The 17,185-nt window shown below is 47.0% G+C and overlaps 2 protein-coding genes across 4 annotated transcripts; one reads left to right on the top strand and one right to left on the bottom strand.

Moving 5' to 3' along the window:
- Nucleotides 1–62: 62 nt before the first annotated feature.
- Nucleotides 63–9,519, bottom strand: LOC146358083 (trypsin-like). 3 transcript variants are annotated; one of them, XM_084860550.1, is made up of 5 exons: nucleotides 4,761–4,820; nucleotides 4,228–4,402; nucleotides 3,171–3,430; nucleotides 1,503–1,639; nucleotides 388–965 (listed from the first exon to the last, which is right to left on the bottom strand). In XM_084860550.1, exons 1-5 carry the CDS (start codon nucleotides 4,798–4,800, stop codon nucleotides 816–818), a joined length of 762 nt encoding a protein of 253 aa, XP_084716676.1. In that variant the 5' UTR covers nucleotides 4,801–4,820; the 3' UTR covers nucleotides 388–815. The 3 variants fall into 3 exon arrangements, with proteins under 3 accessions (XP_084716693.1, XP_084716684.1, XP_084716676.1); XM_084860567.1 differs by lacking the exons at nucleotides 4,228–4,402; nucleotides 4,761–4,820 and adding an exon at nucleotides 8,035–8,192 and having other exon boundaries at nucleotides 63–965; XM_084860558.1 differs by lacking the exons at nucleotides 4,228–4,402; nucleotides 4,761–4,820 and adding an exon at nucleotides 9,367–9,519 and having other exon boundaries at nucleotides 382–965.
- Nucleotides 6,999–14,633, top strand: LOC146358084 (serine protease 1-like). The gene is made up of 5 exons (XM_084860536.1): nucleotides 6,999–7,059; nucleotides 7,443–7,617; nucleotides 8,691–8,950; nucleotides 12,273–12,409; nucleotides 13,623–14,633. Exons 1-5 carry the CDS (start codon nucleotides 7,020–7,022, stop codon nucleotides 13,770–13,772), a joined length of 762 nt encoding a protein of 253 aa, XP_084716662.1. The 5' UTR covers nucleotides 6,999–7,019; the 3' UTR covers nucleotides 13,773–14,633.
- The last annotated feature ends 2,552 nt before the right edge of the window (nucleotides 14,634–17,185 follow it).

The following is a 17,185-nucleotide window of genomic DNA, read 5'->3' on the forward strand; positions in this document are numbered from 1 at the left end:
GCCGTATAAATTATATAGTTTTAATAATTTAACATTTCATGGTTTTTAATGTTCTTTTTATTGTGTTAAGGTTTGACTGTTTTAAATTGTTCTTCATCACCTTGATGTTGAGTTCAGTGGGTAGCCACCAGGGGTTGCTTACATACCGATATTTTGAGAGAACTTCTGAACACGGGCATTTGTCATAATATCACAGGAATGTTGTATGTCTCCAGTGACCTCCATCTAAGCAAACTGAACCCTGAGTAAGTGCTGGAACCACTGAAGCTTGGCTTGGAAGTGGGGTGCATGTACATAACACCATATAGCCAAATAAAGGAATGAACAAACATCACTGTATAACCCCCGTTCCAAAATAATAACGAAACCTCAGACAAGGAGCTAGGGTGTCGGTACCAAGCTTTATTTTTAAACACAAGGATGTGACATAAATTCCCCACCTTTTCCCCACTAATTGTTTTTCTCCCCCAGATTCCTTTGGGTATATCTACACGACACCCTTGTTTTAGGTTTATACCGGTTGAAGTGATGTGGCTTCCCCACCCCACAAAATCCTGGGAATTGTCGTTTTGTGAGGATGCTGACAAACCCAGCCTCCCACCCAGAACCAACATTCCCAAGGTTCCCTGTGGAGATGGAGTGACTGTCATAAGCCCATCTGGCTAGAGAAATGGTGGTGGGTTTGGGTGGCATCTGCTACCACCCTTATTTTAAGCAGAAGATTTATTTGGATCCAAGGAATGTCATTAGATGTGGCTTTTCTTTTTCCTTGAAGCAGGATGCCTTTTTCCTTGGAGCAAAGCCTCAAGATTATCTCAGTTGTTTGAGAGAACCTCTTCTATCCAGGCCTTGTAATTGCACACGGTCGTGTACACACCAGGTCGGTTTTTCAGAGCACATCCAAAACCCCAGGACACGATGCCAGTCAGTTTTCCATCACACACCAGAGGCCCGCCGGAGTCCCCCTACAGCCGAGAAGGGCCAAACGAAGTGTTAGTGCCCATGCTAGAATGCAACAAGGAACTGAGCTCCCCCTCACCACCACTATAACATGATTCTCTTCATCCTGCCCTCTGTGGGTGTTCAGGATTTACCTACGCAGGGAGTGGATCATGTGGGGTAACATCTAAAAAGGGACTCTCCTCCCCTGCAGCCTGAGGAGATGTGAGCCAGAATTCTGCCACCTCTCCTGGCTCTCTCTGGCCTGCTCAATCCATGTGTTCCTGAGGTGGTCAGAACAGTCTCTACCACTTCAGCCAGAATATTTCCCCTGGATCTGCTAGTTCTTAACATGCAGGGGGGGTTGCTGCTTATTGTCGTTCTAACATGGTGGAGCTTTGAAAAAATGCCATTCCACACTTGCGGCCGGCAATGACACCATTTCCCCCAGTGCCCTCAGGACCTCTTCCTAACCCATTCCACTCTGTGTGCAGCGGGCATGACCAGACCTCTCCCTCCCTCCCTCCCTCCCTCCCTCCCAACACACCCAGTCTCTCTCTCACCTGACAGGAGTCTTTGCCTCCCTCGATGTAGCCAGCACAGAACATGTTAGAAGTGATGCGGCCAGGATAGGAGGAATCACATACAGAGGGTGATAGAATGGGCAGATTCAGACACTGCAAGGCATGCGGGTATTGAACTGGAAAGAACAAAGGTCCATCTGAGTGTAAAGCTCAGGTCATCCCAATGAAGTTCAGGGATAATGCAGATCGACCAATCAGCGGTTGAGTATGTGGGATGGATCCCGTTTGATTCATTCCAGAATTTCTCCATCTCTGCAAATTAGACCCAGGCTGGAGACAAACCCTAATTTTGAAGCAGGATCGGCAACTAGGGTTGCCAGCTGAGCAGAAAAAACAGAAGTGGTCCACTCTTGTGCTTCTAACAGAAGCTTGATATGGAGAACTGGGAAGGGGAAGATGTACAGGGCATGGAGAGGAGTACAAGCTTATGTCTGCGGATCAAGCTGCTGAGTGTGAAAGACACAGGAGCCGGGGCAAGGAAAAGATGTTGGCAACCCTGCTGCCTGTTGATTAAACAATTGTATGGATAAAACCATTGCACTGATTAATTGATCAAGTAAAGTTCAGATCCATCTGTATGCACTTGTTTCTTTTGTCTCTGCTATTTCTCTGGTTTAACAGCTTCTGCAGGTTTTTCATCTTCTAGAGCTGTTTGCCCTACAGCCCATGTCCTTGTCTGAGTCAATTCCATGCAAATCAATGCACCCTTTCCCTCTCCCATGCGTGCCAGTACATGAGCAATTAGCCCTTAGCTACCCAGCTTCCACTGAGGCAAGGGCTCCTTCTCCCTTGAGGAGGTGAACAGAAGGGGGACTGACCACGCACACCCATCCAACCTCTCCCGTCACTGCAGCACAAGGAAGGGGAACTTGAATCTGTGGAGTCCCTCCTTATTTACTGGGGTAAGCGGAGCAGGGGTGAACAGAGTGAAGACCAAAAACCATTGCTAGGCTCTTCTGCAACAGTAGCCGATGCTCCCTGTGACACAGACCCTGCAGATGGTGCCCTAAGAGAACCTGCATCCTTTACATCAGAGCAGCACTCCGCTTTGTTCACCCCAGAAACCCGTGAGCGATGCTGCCAGTCCAGGCAACGTCCCCTCGCCGATCTCCCCCAGTTTTCAGACCCCACCTTGGTAGCCGGGTGTGACTGTTGGAGGTACGTTTCTAGATCCTTGCAAGAGCCATTGCCTATCTGTGCACACTGGTCACCCAGTCCTTCCAGACAAAGCTTTGATCCCACCATCACCTTGTCTCCTTCCCGGAATTTTACAGGGGGTCCAGATGTCATCGTCTTCCACTCAGAACCCTCCTGTATTTTCCCACCACTGTTAAGGCCATTAAAGAGAAAATGAAAAAACAGCTGGATATTGCCTTCTGCTGGGTAGCTCTAGGAGCCCTCCATCATCAGGAAGCACGCACACCCCAATTGTGTCTCCTGAATTTGCCTGCCCGCTGCGTTGGGCATCGAAGGTCCTGCTCTGTCCCCATCCTGCATTGAGGGGTGGCTGGTGGGCACAGGATAGTGGCCCATTTCACTTGTGGTATAATTTTTCAAAAAATAAATCATGAAGACGTAAAGTAGAATGGGACAGCAAATTCCCCAAACAGGACAGGATAGCAAGGTAAGTACGAAGCAGCTCCTTACCTCCTGATGTTAGAAGGTTTCCCCAGCCAGACACAAGACAGCCGGCCCCTGGCACAGGGCAGCTTGGAGATATGTCGATGGGCTGCACAAAGGCAGTGAATTTGACGGGGTGGGCGAGTTTGATCAACATGATATCACTGTCGATGGTGCCTCCATTGTACTGCGGATGGGGGATGGCTTTTTCCACCTTGATGTGCTGTTCAGTACCTTCCTCCTGGGTGGTGTCATGTTCGCCAAGGTGCACAAGGAGTGTGCCAGGGCTTCAGGAAAAAAAGGTGGATCATTCCTGAAGCAATTCTGTGCATGCCCCCTCCCTCTGAAGAGCTTTACAGGGCTGGAAGCTGGTGGCTCCCATGCCAGTGGGCTGGTGAAGCTGCTGTGGAGTTCGGTCAGAACCAGTCAGAACTCCAAAGAAGCTATCCAAAGTGCTCCTGCATCTTGGAGGGCTCCTCAGAGTTCTGACTGGCTCTGACTAAAACACAGAACAGATTCACCACCCTGCTGAGATCGGAGCCTCCAGCCTCCACTACTTCACGGGAAACCTTCTCTACAACAAATACGTATGCAATTTGAGGCAGGCAGATTTTGTTTTAACCAGACCTCGGCTACAGATCCAACCTGTGTTTTCATCATGAGCTTCAGTCACAAAATGTGTAAAGACATGATGATGGTAATAATAATACTAAGAAGAAATTAATGATTCCTAACCCTCGGTCAGCCTGTGGGAGTGCTTTTCCCTTGCCACTGGGTAATCACAGCTGAAGTATGATGAAAGATTAACGTGAGGGGTGAGAGAGTGCTGTGAAAAGTTTAGCCTTTAGGCAGTTACAGGAATATACTATAGGCAGTTACCTATTTTCTTTTCCCTGCCTGACAACCTGCTGGCCAAAAACACTCCCTTGGACCCCAGTATGAAAGGCAGAGGGGCCCTGGCCTCTTTTGCGTCTAATGCCTCTACCAAGCCTTCCCTGCACCAAAGAACAGGCAAGAGAGGGGCGTTTCTTCCTTGATTGGGTGTGACAATCAGCGTGTCGATCGTATACGTTATCATACTCACTTTCTGTAGCAATGAGCGGCTGAGATGACCCAGCGGTCGTTTATTAGGGAGCCTCCGCACAAGCGGCGGCCAGCCCCGTAGGTTAAGAAGGCCTGCCAGGGCTGGGAGTGGGCTGGGCACTCGTACCCTCCGACGATCTTGTCGTCATCGTCATAGCTGTTCAGTGGTGCTGCCGCTGCAGGAAGACAAACAGGCCTGGACCTTCAGTGGGGATTGAGGCTGCCCTCCCCAACCCACCTGCAGGGGAGCTCCTGAGCCTTGCTACAAATGCGATGCATCCCGTAGAATGTCAGGACATCAGTCACTGATCTCCAGCGTAAAATGTATTGTGGCCCTTGGCCTCAAGGAGGTTCTTATGACTACGTTAGGATGGGTCTTTCCCCTCATACTGAATTATCATCATCATCACCATCATCATCAAAATAAGAGATTATTTCCAATGCTCAACCTGAAGGAAAAATCCTAGCAACACTGCCTCAGAGTGAGGTTGAGAGTAGTGCAGGCTTTTCTGTACAAGAGGAGGAAGAAATTACCTGCGGCACCAAGAAGAACTGCAAACAGGAAGATCGCCATTGTGTCACCAACACAGAAAAAGAGGTGTTGGTCATCTTGGGTCTTTTATATTCCACTATCACCTCACCTTATCTCACAGCTGTTCAGTTGACATGACAAAAATAGAAGGAGCAAACCCACTATCTAACTTTTGAGGAAAATAATTATCAGTTCCACCTGCCATATTCCCAGAATGACGGTGGAGTTTGGAAGAATGTTTGAGTTTAAAAATAATCTCAATAGATTATTTTTAAAGAATAGTTTAAAAATAATTAAAAATATTTTGAGTTTAAAAATATTCCTCAGCCTCCCACCCTCATGTTTTTGTTTCACACTCAATTGCTACATAGTACCTGGTAGCAGTCCAGATCTGAGAAACATTACATTGACACTTTCGTATGGGTGGTTGAGATATGTTCCCATCTTCCCAGTGGACTATGTCTAATGACATAACACTGATGCATCCTCTACCCTTATTGATTCTTCGAGGAGACCTTGCGCTCCTCACAAAAGTATGCTCAGTGGTTAGCTGTGAGTTAAAGTGAGGTATCCACAAATGTTTACTTACTATAATGGGGAGTGGAAGATAAGGGTAGGTAGTAGTTTCTGCTCCTTTTGGAACAGCTGCTACTGAGAACAGTAACGGAGGATGCCTTCTGACAAACCTGATGACCTTGATCCATCTCCAGTTGATATCTGTCTCTTTCAGTATATTTTTCCATGAATGGGATTCCCCCTCACACCATCCCTGGAGATCTTGTTGGAATTTCATTAGGGTTCCCATCTGCATTACAACACACCTAGTCATCACAGATATATTTTGCAATCCCTGTTGAGTGAAATCGGTGAGGTACCTAGTTAAATTCAAGTATTCTGCCATTACCTGAATATCTGGTTGAAGCACACTGGCTTCCTGCAGTCTGTCTCTCCTGTGTATGGGCCATTGTTCCTATGTGGTGTCCCAGAGGTGCCAGTTTGTTCTCCATGGCCTCCACATCGATTAATTAATTAAATTTAATTTCTATACCATCCAATAGCTGAAGCTGTCAGTCTGAGCAGTTCACAAGGTTATTGCTTTAACTTCCTGCCCCCACTACACCCAGAATATGTTCTGTAAATGAACGAGTCCTTAACCAGGAGCCATACATAGGCATTGCCCACTGGGCACACCAGCATTCATGGATGGATATATTAAAGGCTGATGTTCATGGATTCAGGGTTCATGGATGGATATATTAAAGGCTGATGCAGGTCCAGTGCACGGCTCACGGGGTGGCCATGGGGGGTGCCCATCACTATGTGTGGCAGAAGTAGGGATACCTTGTGGCAGTAGCACTTCTGGTGACCCGGCTGACAATTTCATGAAATCTGCATTTCACAGTGGGAGCATGTTGACAGGACTGATATGACATTTGACAGGTATACATCAGATTCTATCAAAGACAACAACTACCAAAAGCAATTCAGCCCATTTAGAGACTTGTTGAAAACAGAAATGTTCCACTTCCAACCTACTGGCCCCATTTTTTGGCTCTCTCAGGCAATAAAGCTGAGCTTGCATGTTTCCTTCCAGAAGAACTGCAAGCACCTGAGAACAAGACGCTAATCATTTCTGGAGATCTCAAGGAGGAAAACACAGTGAAGTCTTCCACTCTCACGACGTATATAAGTGCGTTGGTAATAGGGATGGACAACACCATCAGTTCTGCTTTCTGCAGATTCAGCATTGAACAAAAATTTATTAAACAAAAAGTATAGGTCAAACCAACTCCCCCCATACATGGATGGCAGAGAAGACTCATGCCAAACCAGGAGGAACTGAGTGTCATGGTGGCCATTTTGCATCCTCAGGGCTCCAAACCTTGAACAGTGACAATGGAGAGGAGGTGGTGGTAATCGATGAAGAACTGAATCCTGTCAGTGAACTGTAGAAGAAAAGGCACTGGGCCAGAGGCCTACATCAGTGCTCCAGACCTGACTGCTATCATGTTTTTGCTTCTCTGAAAATAGAACACGTAGTGTACTAGATTATTTTTAAACTCAAACTTTCTTCCAAACTCCACCGTCATTCTGGGAACATGGCAGGTGGAACTGACAATTATTCCCTCAGATGTTAGATAGTGGGTTTGCTCCTTCTATTTATGTCATGTCAGCTGAACAGCTGTGAGATAAGGTAAGGTGATAGTGGAATATAAAAGACCCACGATGACCAACACCTCTTTTTCTGTGTTGGTGACACAATGGCGATCTTCCTGTTTGCAGTTCTTCTTGGTGCCGCAGGTAATTTCTTCCTCCTCTTGTACAGAAAAGCCTGCACCACTCTCAACTTCACTCTGAGGCAGTGTTGCTGGGAATTTTCCTTCAGGTTGAGCATTAGAAATAATCTCTTATTTTGATGATGATGGTGATGATAATGATAATTCAGTATGAGGGGAAAGACCCATCCTAACGTAGTCATAAGAACCTCTTGACGTCTAGTGTGATCAAGCCTCCTGAGGCCAAGGGCCACAATACATTTTATGCTGGGAGATCAGTGACTGATGTCCTGACATTCTACGGGATGCATCGCATTTGTAGGAAGGCTCAGGAGCTCCCCTGCAGGTGGGTTGGGGAGGACAGCCTCAATCCCCACTGAAAGTCCAGGCCTGTTTGTCTTCCTGCAGCAGCAGCACCACTGAACGGCTACGACGATGACGACAAGATCGTCGGAGGGTACGAGTGCCCGGCCCACTCCCAGCCCTGGCAGGCCTTCTTAACCTACGGGGCTGGCCACCGGTGGTGCGGAGGCTCCCTAATAAACGACCGCTGGGTCATCTCAGCCGCTCATTGCTACAGAAAGTGAGTATGATAACGTATAGGATCGACAAGCTGATTGTCACACCCGATCAAGGAAGAAACACACCTCTCTTGCCTGTTCTTTGGTGCAGGGAGGGCTTGGTAGAGGAATTAGATGCTCATTGCTACAAAAAGTGAGTATGATGACATGTAGGACTGACAAATTGATTGGCTCCTGTGCCTTCAATACTGGCGGAAAACGGAGTGTTGAGGCAGCTGCAGCTGTAGAAGAAAAAACGTTAACTGCTAAAAATCCCCTTTTCTGCCCTACCTTTCAAGCTGCAGTCCTCATGCCTTCATATTCGCTCCTCACCTGTGCCTTTAAAGGTAAATTGACATGGAGTAATTTTGGGGGCTAAGCTTTTCACATGGCTCCCTCCCTCTCCCTTTCTCTCTCTGCCTCTCCCTCTGTGAACTTACCTCAGAAAAAGCTTCATCTGCATAACCAACTCTGACATTCAATCATCCTTGGGCTGTGGTTAATTATTTACAACGGAAGGACTCTTCACAAGCTTAGGGAAGTCTACGTTTAGAAGTCTGGTGAAAACCAAGTCCCCCTGCCTCAAACTTTGCACTTCTGGGTTCTGGAGAAGGTTTACTATGAGGCTGTTCTGAGGGTGTGGGCAGAGCACAGGGATGTCGGAGAAATCCAGAATGCAATCAAATGAGTTTGGATTTCAATGAATCCAACCCTCGGATTCCACAGTGGACTGGCCCTTCCTGAGTCGCACAGATTCCACAGGATTGGGGACTGCTTTCGTTACTTTCCAGAACTTTACGGAAATGTAGTTGTAGAAAAAGAAATACTTTAAAAAATGCTGGCTGAAAATAGGCAAAAGCATGAAAATGTGCATTTGGGGGGATTTGTACATTTTCACAAATATGAATCTGTGCAAATGTGAGAAATGGGGAAAAATCCAATTCCGTCAATGAGTGGATGATGGAATGAAAGGCACCTGACAATCCACAAAACACAGATGACGGGATTTTACAAAATGCATGCATCCCAAGCAGACCACTGAGAACTGGTGTGGGATTGACCCTATTGAGTTCATCATGCCAAGTTTCTTCTGCAGCCCTGGCACACTCCTTGTGCACCTTGGCGAACATGACACCACCCGGGAGGAAGGTACAGAGGAGCACATCAAGGTGGAAAAAGCCATCCCCCATCCACAGTACAATGACAACACCTTGGACAATGATATTATGTTGATCAAACTTGCCCACCCCGTCACGTTCAATGCCTTTGTGCAGCCCATTGACATTTCTCCAAGCTGCCCCATGGCAGGAGTGGACTGTCTTGTGTCAGGCTGGGGGAACCTTCTCTCATCAGGAGGTAAGGAGCTCCTTCGTAATAAGACCGTTATCCTCTCCTGCTGTGCGATTTTGCCGTCCTTTCATGCTTTATATGTTCGTGCTTTATGTATTATTTGAAAACTTAAACTCCTCTGTTTGGCTCTGATGAGGGCCCCCAAGGTAACTTCCAATCTGATGTACAAATTACACAGCTAATGATGTTTTTTGGGTTTTTTTTTAAACCACCCCAAGAGAACAAGAGTTAGCAGCACTTAAAGCAAAAGCAGCACAAGAGAGGGAGATTTTTGTACCACTCAGAATCCTGGCAAAATAAAAATGTCTTATCATAGAATAATAGAATAGTAGGGTTGGAAGGGGCCTACAAGACCATCGAGGCCAACCCCCTGCTCAGTGCAGGAATCTAGTCAGAGCTAGGGATGTACGAAAGTCACTTACCTTGAACGAAATTTTATTCGTGGTGGGGGGAGGCGCTCCATCCCTCCCCCCGAATTCTGGCAGGGGGGAGGCGCTTCGTCCCTCCCCCCCGAAATTCTGGCCGGGGGGAGGCGCTCCGTCCCTCCACCCCTGAATCCTGGCCGGCCAGGATGCAAATGGCGGAGGCTGTAGCCGCCGCCATTTGCATCCCTGCAGTCAGCCATGATAGGCTACGTAAATGTTTACGTAGCCTATCACGGCTGAGTTAAAAAAAAAATCATGCATACACAAATGGCGGCGTGCATGGGCGCCACCATTTGCGTTCCTTATTTTGGCACGTCTAGTCTACGTAAACATTTACATAGACTATGGCGAAAATAAGGGGAACGCAAATAGCGTAGACGCTACGCTATTTGTGTTCCCCTTATTTTCGCCGTAGTCTACGTAAATGTTTACATAGACTAGACGTGCCAAAATAAGGAACGCAAATGGCGGTGCCCATGGACAACCCCATTTGCGTACGCATGGTTTGTTAGTTTTTTACTCAGCCGTGATAGGCTACGTAAACATTCACGTAGCCTATCACGGTATTTTTTAAAAATCTAGCCATGATAGGCTACGTAAATCTTTACATAGCCTATCATGTTTTTTTTTTGGTGGTGTTTTTTTTTTACTGGAAATGGTGGTGGCAGCAGCCAGTCGGAAGACCGGCTGCCGCAGCCGCAGCCGCCAAACCGCCGCCGGAGCCGCCGCCGCCAGGAGGATTCGCCCAAGGTAAGTCCCGTCCCGGGGGGGCAGGGGGCAGACCGTTTCGCCACCAATTTCAGGGGGCCGAATGCGCTGGCATTCGGCCTCCCCAAGATTCGTGGTGAAATTCTCTGACATCCCTAGTCAGAGTGTCCTTGACAGATGGCTGTCCAGCTTCATCTTGAATGTCTCCAGCGTGGGGCAGCCCACCAGCTCCCTAGGTAATTGGTTCCATTGTTGTCTTGCTTTAACAGTCATGAAGTTTTTCCTGATGTTCAGCCAGAATCTGGCTTCCTGTAATTTGAGCCCATTATTCGTGTCCTGCATTCTGCGATGATCAAGAAGAGATCCTGTCCTTCCTGTCTGTAACAACCTTTCACATACTTGATGAGTGCTATCATATCTCCCCTCAGTCTTCAGCACATCTGGTGACCATAAGACAGTGAGGCTACCTGAGAAGTTCTTGGGAGAGCATTCCATAGTCTGGGTGCCACAGCTGAAAAGGCCTGCTCTCACATAGAGATGTACAAATTTGTCATTTCCACTTTCCTCCATATTAATTTTGTTTTTCAATCTCACGTTCTTTTCCTCCTCTTTATGAAGAACCTTGTGAATAGTGGAAATCCCCTATAATATTCTTGTGTTCCCATCAACTGTGCTCACAAGTTAGGCACATCATAGAGTGAGGCCCAGACATAGCAGTGGGCAAGCAGATCCATGGGACATGATGGCCTCCAGATGGGTAACTGAGGCATCACGAAGCATTTGGAGTAGGGCTGTGCACTGCTTTGGTCTGAAGCCCAAATGAAGAGTCGAAGCAGGCTGCTTCAGAGGTGCCTCGGCGTTATACAAGGCAGACCAGAACAGCACCAAGGCTCCCCAAAGCAAAGCGGCTCGTATATGAGGCACCTCATTTGCTTTGGTGATTTGGAGCTCTTATGATGCATTCTGAGCAGCCCAGATAGCCTGGCACCAAATGTCTCAACTTGAGAGAGATCTGGGAGGGGGAGAAGAGGAGGAGTGGGGAGGGAGCTTTGGCAAATGGCAACTCTATTTGCCAAATCAGGGATGAATGTAACCCAGCAGTCTCCAATCAGTGACAATGGTGGTGGTGGGGAGAGACTGAATAAAACTGGAGAAAAGCAGCAGCGTTTCAGAGACAGAGATCATTCTGGTGGTGTTACTTAGGGATGTGAGAACCCGCCCCCACCCCCTGCCCCCGCTTGCCAGTCCCTGGACTGAACTCAACCCCCTCCTCTGCTTGGTGAGTGGCGTGCAACTTACCTGGGACCATCCGCCAAGCATCGCCCTTCTTCACAATCGCCATGTGTTTAAAAAACACGGTGGTCGGAAGTCTATGTGCACATAACTTATGTGCAAAAAGTGCTGCAAATCACCCAGGCAGGAGGAGGAGGAGATGCAGGGCTGAGAGGTCCCCACATTTCATGCACTTCTGAAAAAACAGTGAAAATTTATAGCTGTTTGCTTTGAGAGTTTTCCTTGAAAAAATCAAAATGCACCTGCACCTAGCACAACAAGTACTGGGCCAAGCTGTCTGAAATTTGGCAAGTGGGATCCACTCCATGGGTGCAGAGAGGACCCCATATTTCATGTATTTATCATGAAAACTGTAAAAGGTATAGCCATTTGTGTTTTCCAATGCAAGTCAATGGGAAAACACCAAAACTGAGTGATTTGGACATCTGAATCTCGCTTGGGATTTAGAATCATAGAATAGTAGGGTTGGAAGGGGCCTATAAGACCACTGAGTCCAAGTTGAAGTGGATGGGGTCTGAATCAGTCTTAGTCAAAGTGGGGCTGATTCAGAGGGTCCAAAGTGGCATCCGAAGCCAAGCGGGGGTCTGTGCACAGTTCTACTTTGGAGCATCAAGAAATGCACCTCCAAGACTTACACCCAGGCGGGGGCTGAAAAGTGGAACGGGTCTGGTCTGCCTAGACTGGCAGGCTTGCTGAGAGGTTTCTGGGGTGAAAAGACAGGGTGCTCCAGGGTGCTTGTTTCTCTCCAGCCTTGGTTGAATTTGTTGAAATGGAGAAATTCTTGAAAGAATCAAAAGGGATCAGTCCCTCGTACTCGACCCCTGAGCAGTTGTTCTGCATTGTCCCTGAAGTTTAGTGGGATCCTGTGAGCTTTACAGTGGGATGGCCTTTTGTTCTTCCAGTCCAATACCCGGATGCCTTGCAGTGTCTGAATTTGCCCGTTCTGTCAACCTCGGTCTGCCGTTCCTCCTACCCTGGCCGCATCACTTCTAGCATGTTCTGTGCTGGCTACATCAAGGGAGGCAAAGACTCCTGTCAGGTGAGAGGGGGTCTGGGTGTGTTGGGAGGGGGGAGAGGGAGAGGTCTAGCCAGCCTGTGTGCACATGCAGTAGAATGAAAGGAGAAGAGGTCCTGAGGGGCTGGAGGGAATTGTGCCATTGCAGGCTGCAGCTGCAGCCAGGATGCCAGTTCTGAAAAGCTCCTCCATGTTACAATCACAACCATGAGAAGAACTCCCAGCAAGTTCAGAGCTAGCAGATCCAGGGGAAATATTCTGGCCTAAGCTGCTGACTGCACTGCCCATTTTCTAGCCCTAAGGATTTTGTGGTCTATATCCAGAGTCAAGAATCTGATTCTGCTCCTGCAGTCAGCAGCGGTGAGTGTCCCCTCGAATGGCCTCAAGAGGCCATGCACTGAGCAGGCCATAGAGAGCCATTTAGACACTGCACAGACCGAGGTGCTAGAATTCTGGATTCATTCAGGCTGCCGGGGTGTGCGTGTGTGTCCTCCTTTTAATGTTTCCCAAAACGATCAACTCCCTGCATGTAGTAAGCTAGCACACTGAGAAAAATAGATTTATTCTTGTCCTCTCTCTGATGTGCTAGGATTCTACTTTCAGGGAGATGCTAATGTGTGTGTGTGTGTTTGTGGTGATGGTGGGGATAATTTTAAAGAAATTGCACGCTCAGCCTGAAGTGGTGCAGTCCAGCATCCTAGCACCACGTTCTCCATAAAATCATAGAATCATAGAATAGTAGGGCTGGAAGGGGCCTACAAGACCATCGAGTCCAACCTCCTGCGCAATGCAGGAATCCAAGTCAGAGCATCCCTGACAGATGGCTGCCCAGCCTCGTCTTGAATGCCTCCAGCGTGGGAGAGCCCACTGCCTCCCTAGGTAATGGGTTCCGTTGTCGTATTGCTCTAACAGTCAGGAAGTTTTTCCCGATGTTCAGCTGGAATCTGGCTTCCTGTCACTTGAGCTCATGATTCCGTGTCCTGCACTCTGTGGCGAATGGGAAGAGATCCGGGCCTTCCTCTCTGTGACAACCTTTCAAGCACTTGAAAAGCGCTATCATATCTCCCCTCAGTCTTCTCTTCTCGAGGCTAAACCTGCCCAGTTCTTGCAGTCTCTCCTCATAGATACAGAACTGAGGGCAAGATGAAGGGAAGAGTCACATTCTACCGGGGGGCTGAGTTCCTTGCCTTATTCTAGCATGGATACTAATGGTTTGTTTGGCCATTCTTGGCTGCAGGGAGACTCTGGCGGGCCTCTGGTGTGCGATGGAAAACTGACCGGTGTCGTGTCCTGGGGTTTTGGATGTGCTCAGAAAAACCTCCCTGGTGTGTACACTACCGTGTGCAATTACAAAGCCTGGATAGAAGAGGTGCTCGCAAACAACTGAGATCGTCCTGAGGATGGGCTCCAAGGAAAAAGGGGTCCCTCTCCCAGGAAAAATGCCACATCTGATGACATTCCTTGGTTCCAAACAAACCTTCTGCATAAAATAAAGGGTCATACCAGACACCACCAATACACTGATATTGGTTCATTTCTTTAGTTGACAACATAGTGTTACACACATGCACGCCACTTCCAAACAAGGTTTGAGTGGTTCCAGCACTTACTCAGGAGTCAGTTTCCTGAGAAGGAGGTTTCTGGGGAGTTATGGCATTTCTACGTTATTGCGGCAAATGCCCTCGTTCAGAAGTTCTCTCAAAAGACGTTATCAGAATGTAGGCTACTCCAGGCTACCCGTTGAACTCTACCTACTTACATTCCCAGACAACAAGATCCCATAAGAGGAAAAGATCAGATCCTAAGAGGGAAAGACAACCCTCATTCTTGAGGGAGCACATTCTAGAACAATTTGAATCCCAATGCCCAAGCCAAGGTTTATTCATTTATTACTTATTCAATTTAAAACCCACCTACATACATACAAAATACGCTAGGCAGCATACAGAGTTAAAAACAATTTTACAACAAAAATTACAGCCTAGATACAGTATATAACAATCAGCAAAGAGAAATAAGAATTCTAAAAAGGGGAGGACTGCCGGTCTTTAATTCTCGCTTAAAAATTTTCAAAGAGGTCAGCAGGCTAGGGGTGCACGAAAGTCACTTACCTGGTCTCGCAGCTTGCTTCGCGGTGGGGGGGAGGCGCTTCGCTGCTCCCCCTGAAGTTCAGGCCGGGGGGGGAGGCTTCCCGCCTCGCCTGGCCGAAATTCAGGCCGGGGAGAAGCGCCCCGTCTCCCCGGCCGCGAACTTCAAAAGAAAAAAAAAGAAAAAAAACGCCCCTGTGATAGGCTACGTAACAATTAACGTAGCCTATCATGGCTAGATCTGCAAAGTCAGCCGTGATAGGCTACGTTAATCGTCATGTAGCCTATTGTTGCAGAACCCAGAGTCAGAGAGACCATGGAGTGAAGGAAAAAGAGATTCTTTATTTAACGCGCGGGCTTAAGGCTGGAATCATTTCCAAAGAGCCAGAAGCACCGAAATACATCAGCACATTGTTTTTATAGACATTGTGACACATATGAAACGGCTACTCCTCCCCCTCCCGCGTGGGGTTGCAGTCCTCAACATTTCTTCTCTTAGCACCATTGTTTATAATACAAGAACTGGGTTATAGGGTAGCCGTGATAAGGAGAGAACAGACGAGAACAGCAGAGAACAAGATATACAATTGTATGACCTTTGACAAGATAAGGAATTCCTGTGTCTCGTCAGCTTACAACAATATATTTAAGGGAGAAAGAGCTCAGCAAGAACATGAAGCATGAGACTGCATGAGGCTACTTAGTCTGACCCCCGATATGGCTGCTACATTCCCCCCTTAAATGCATAATTTCATTACAATTATAGCATTTCTGATAACCATACAAAGCTTTTTGTGACATACATATTACTTAGCCTCTTGTTGGGCTATTAGAGCGTAGAGGGCAGCAGTTTTACTAGCTGAGACATAAAACAGATTGGTTAAACAGCGCATAAGACAAGGAACGCAGAAACATAACAGAACTTTTATGAACAACACTGGTAGAATTAGGATGAACAATGCTTCAAGCCAGCTAAGATCTGGAAGCCAAGGGGTTAACTAATTGAGCTAATTGTTTTGTCTTATTGTTTTGTTAGCTACTATATTGTGCAACTTGTTGATCTGTTTATCTACAGCATTGCCATTATCAGTTAAGTTAAAACAACAGAGCTTTTGGTGTGTGTCACAACTTAAATGATGAAGAAGGAAGAGGTAATCTATACCAGCTCTATTTTCTAGAACTGCACCTCTTAGATCACGCAACTCTTTATTTAACAATTACAACGCTCGTGAGGTGGCATTTATGGTTTTGGCTAAGCTGCAAGCTAACCGGTTGATCTCCAGACCATCAGCCAAGGCTAAACCTGGAACCTCAACCAGTGACATTGCTAAGGCCAATTTTTCTGAGTCAGAATATAACTGCACATGACTATTACAATTTTTAGTTAGTTGGAGTGCTTGAGGCTGCCGTCGACGGATTTTCTCGGGCCACAGGGGAAGAATTGGCACCAGTTCAATTGGCGGCTGAGGCAACATGGGTGGTTATTAGACAAGTTGGCAGGAATGAATGACCAAGTGCGGAAACTACATGTCTAAAACCATCTATGAGGCAAAAGTATGTGGGCATCATTAAAATATATGTTTTGAATTTTATTACATTGGAAGGGGGCCAGGGATAGCTGTATATTTTCTGGAAAATTTTTGACAATTAAGCATTTATGCACACGTAGTATTTGTTTCAGCAACGATGGGGGTGCGTAGAGTGAACTCTGTAGGGGGTAGGATCTTTGCAACTACGCTCCAATTAGCATTTTGGGAATAAGTTAAACTTACACCATAAACTCTTAACATGGTATCTTTTTGAATTTTCCTAGGATGTCTACAGACAGGTATTAGGCAAGAGCTAATAAGCCTGTTTGCAGGTATACCTCTTGGCAAACAAAAATGTTTTACTCTCGTGATGTTAGCCAGGTGAAGCCAGTAATTATCAGCAAATCGCTGGGACAAACTTCTCTTTTTAGGGGCAGACCCCCCTTTTTGCACCTTATTAAGGAAACACAATGCAACACTACTAACACTACAACACGCATGTTTGATCTTCTTTGGGATCTGACCGTACGCTGGGCAGCTATTCACCTGGCAAGCTGCAGTAGGGTCTAGTCCCCTTCTTCAATTTTCTAGTTGCAGGTCTGACCGTACGCAGGGGGACAGTTTCCTGGTGTGTCCACAGTAAGGTCTAGCCTGAGTCTTCTTACTGCTTTTTCAGAATGATTTTTAAGGGATTTTCAGGATTTCTGTTTACAGTCTACTCTCCCCCTCTTGCTCTCTTGACTCGTGTCCAATGTATCCAGGGTTTAACTCCAGCTGCTTTCATAGCTGCAGGGGTGGAAAGTATGACAGTTCTCAGTCCTCTCTATCTGGGAGTCAAAGGGTTATTTTTCCCTCTTTAACTCATACTTTAACTCTTGGTTGGAAAGGATGAACTTCTGTGATAGGAATGGCTTATTTTCTAAGACAAAGCGACGCTGGGCTTGAAGAACTTCGCTCAGTGTTTGGACTTCTTGTTTAAGGCTAACGTTTGCTTGCTCTTGATGCCGCTCCAGTGTCAATTATGAAGTCAATGTTACGGCCCCTCACAGTTAATGTCACGGCCTCTCTCAAGCTGTCTTCTCTTTCGCCCGTTCTGGCTCCTTTGGTTTTCTCCTTTGTGTATTTGATTTATTTTTATTTGGGCATTCATGCCACTAATGTCCATCTTGTCCACACTGGGCACA

This window comes from Heloderma suspectum, chromosome 1, assembly GCF_057233095.1.
Source record: "Heloderma suspectum isolate Gila_16-S chromosome 1, 16-S_ref, whole genome shotgun sequence".
NCBI lineage: Eukaryota > Metazoa > Chordata > Lepidosauria > Squamata > Helodermatidae > Heloderma > Heloderma suspectum.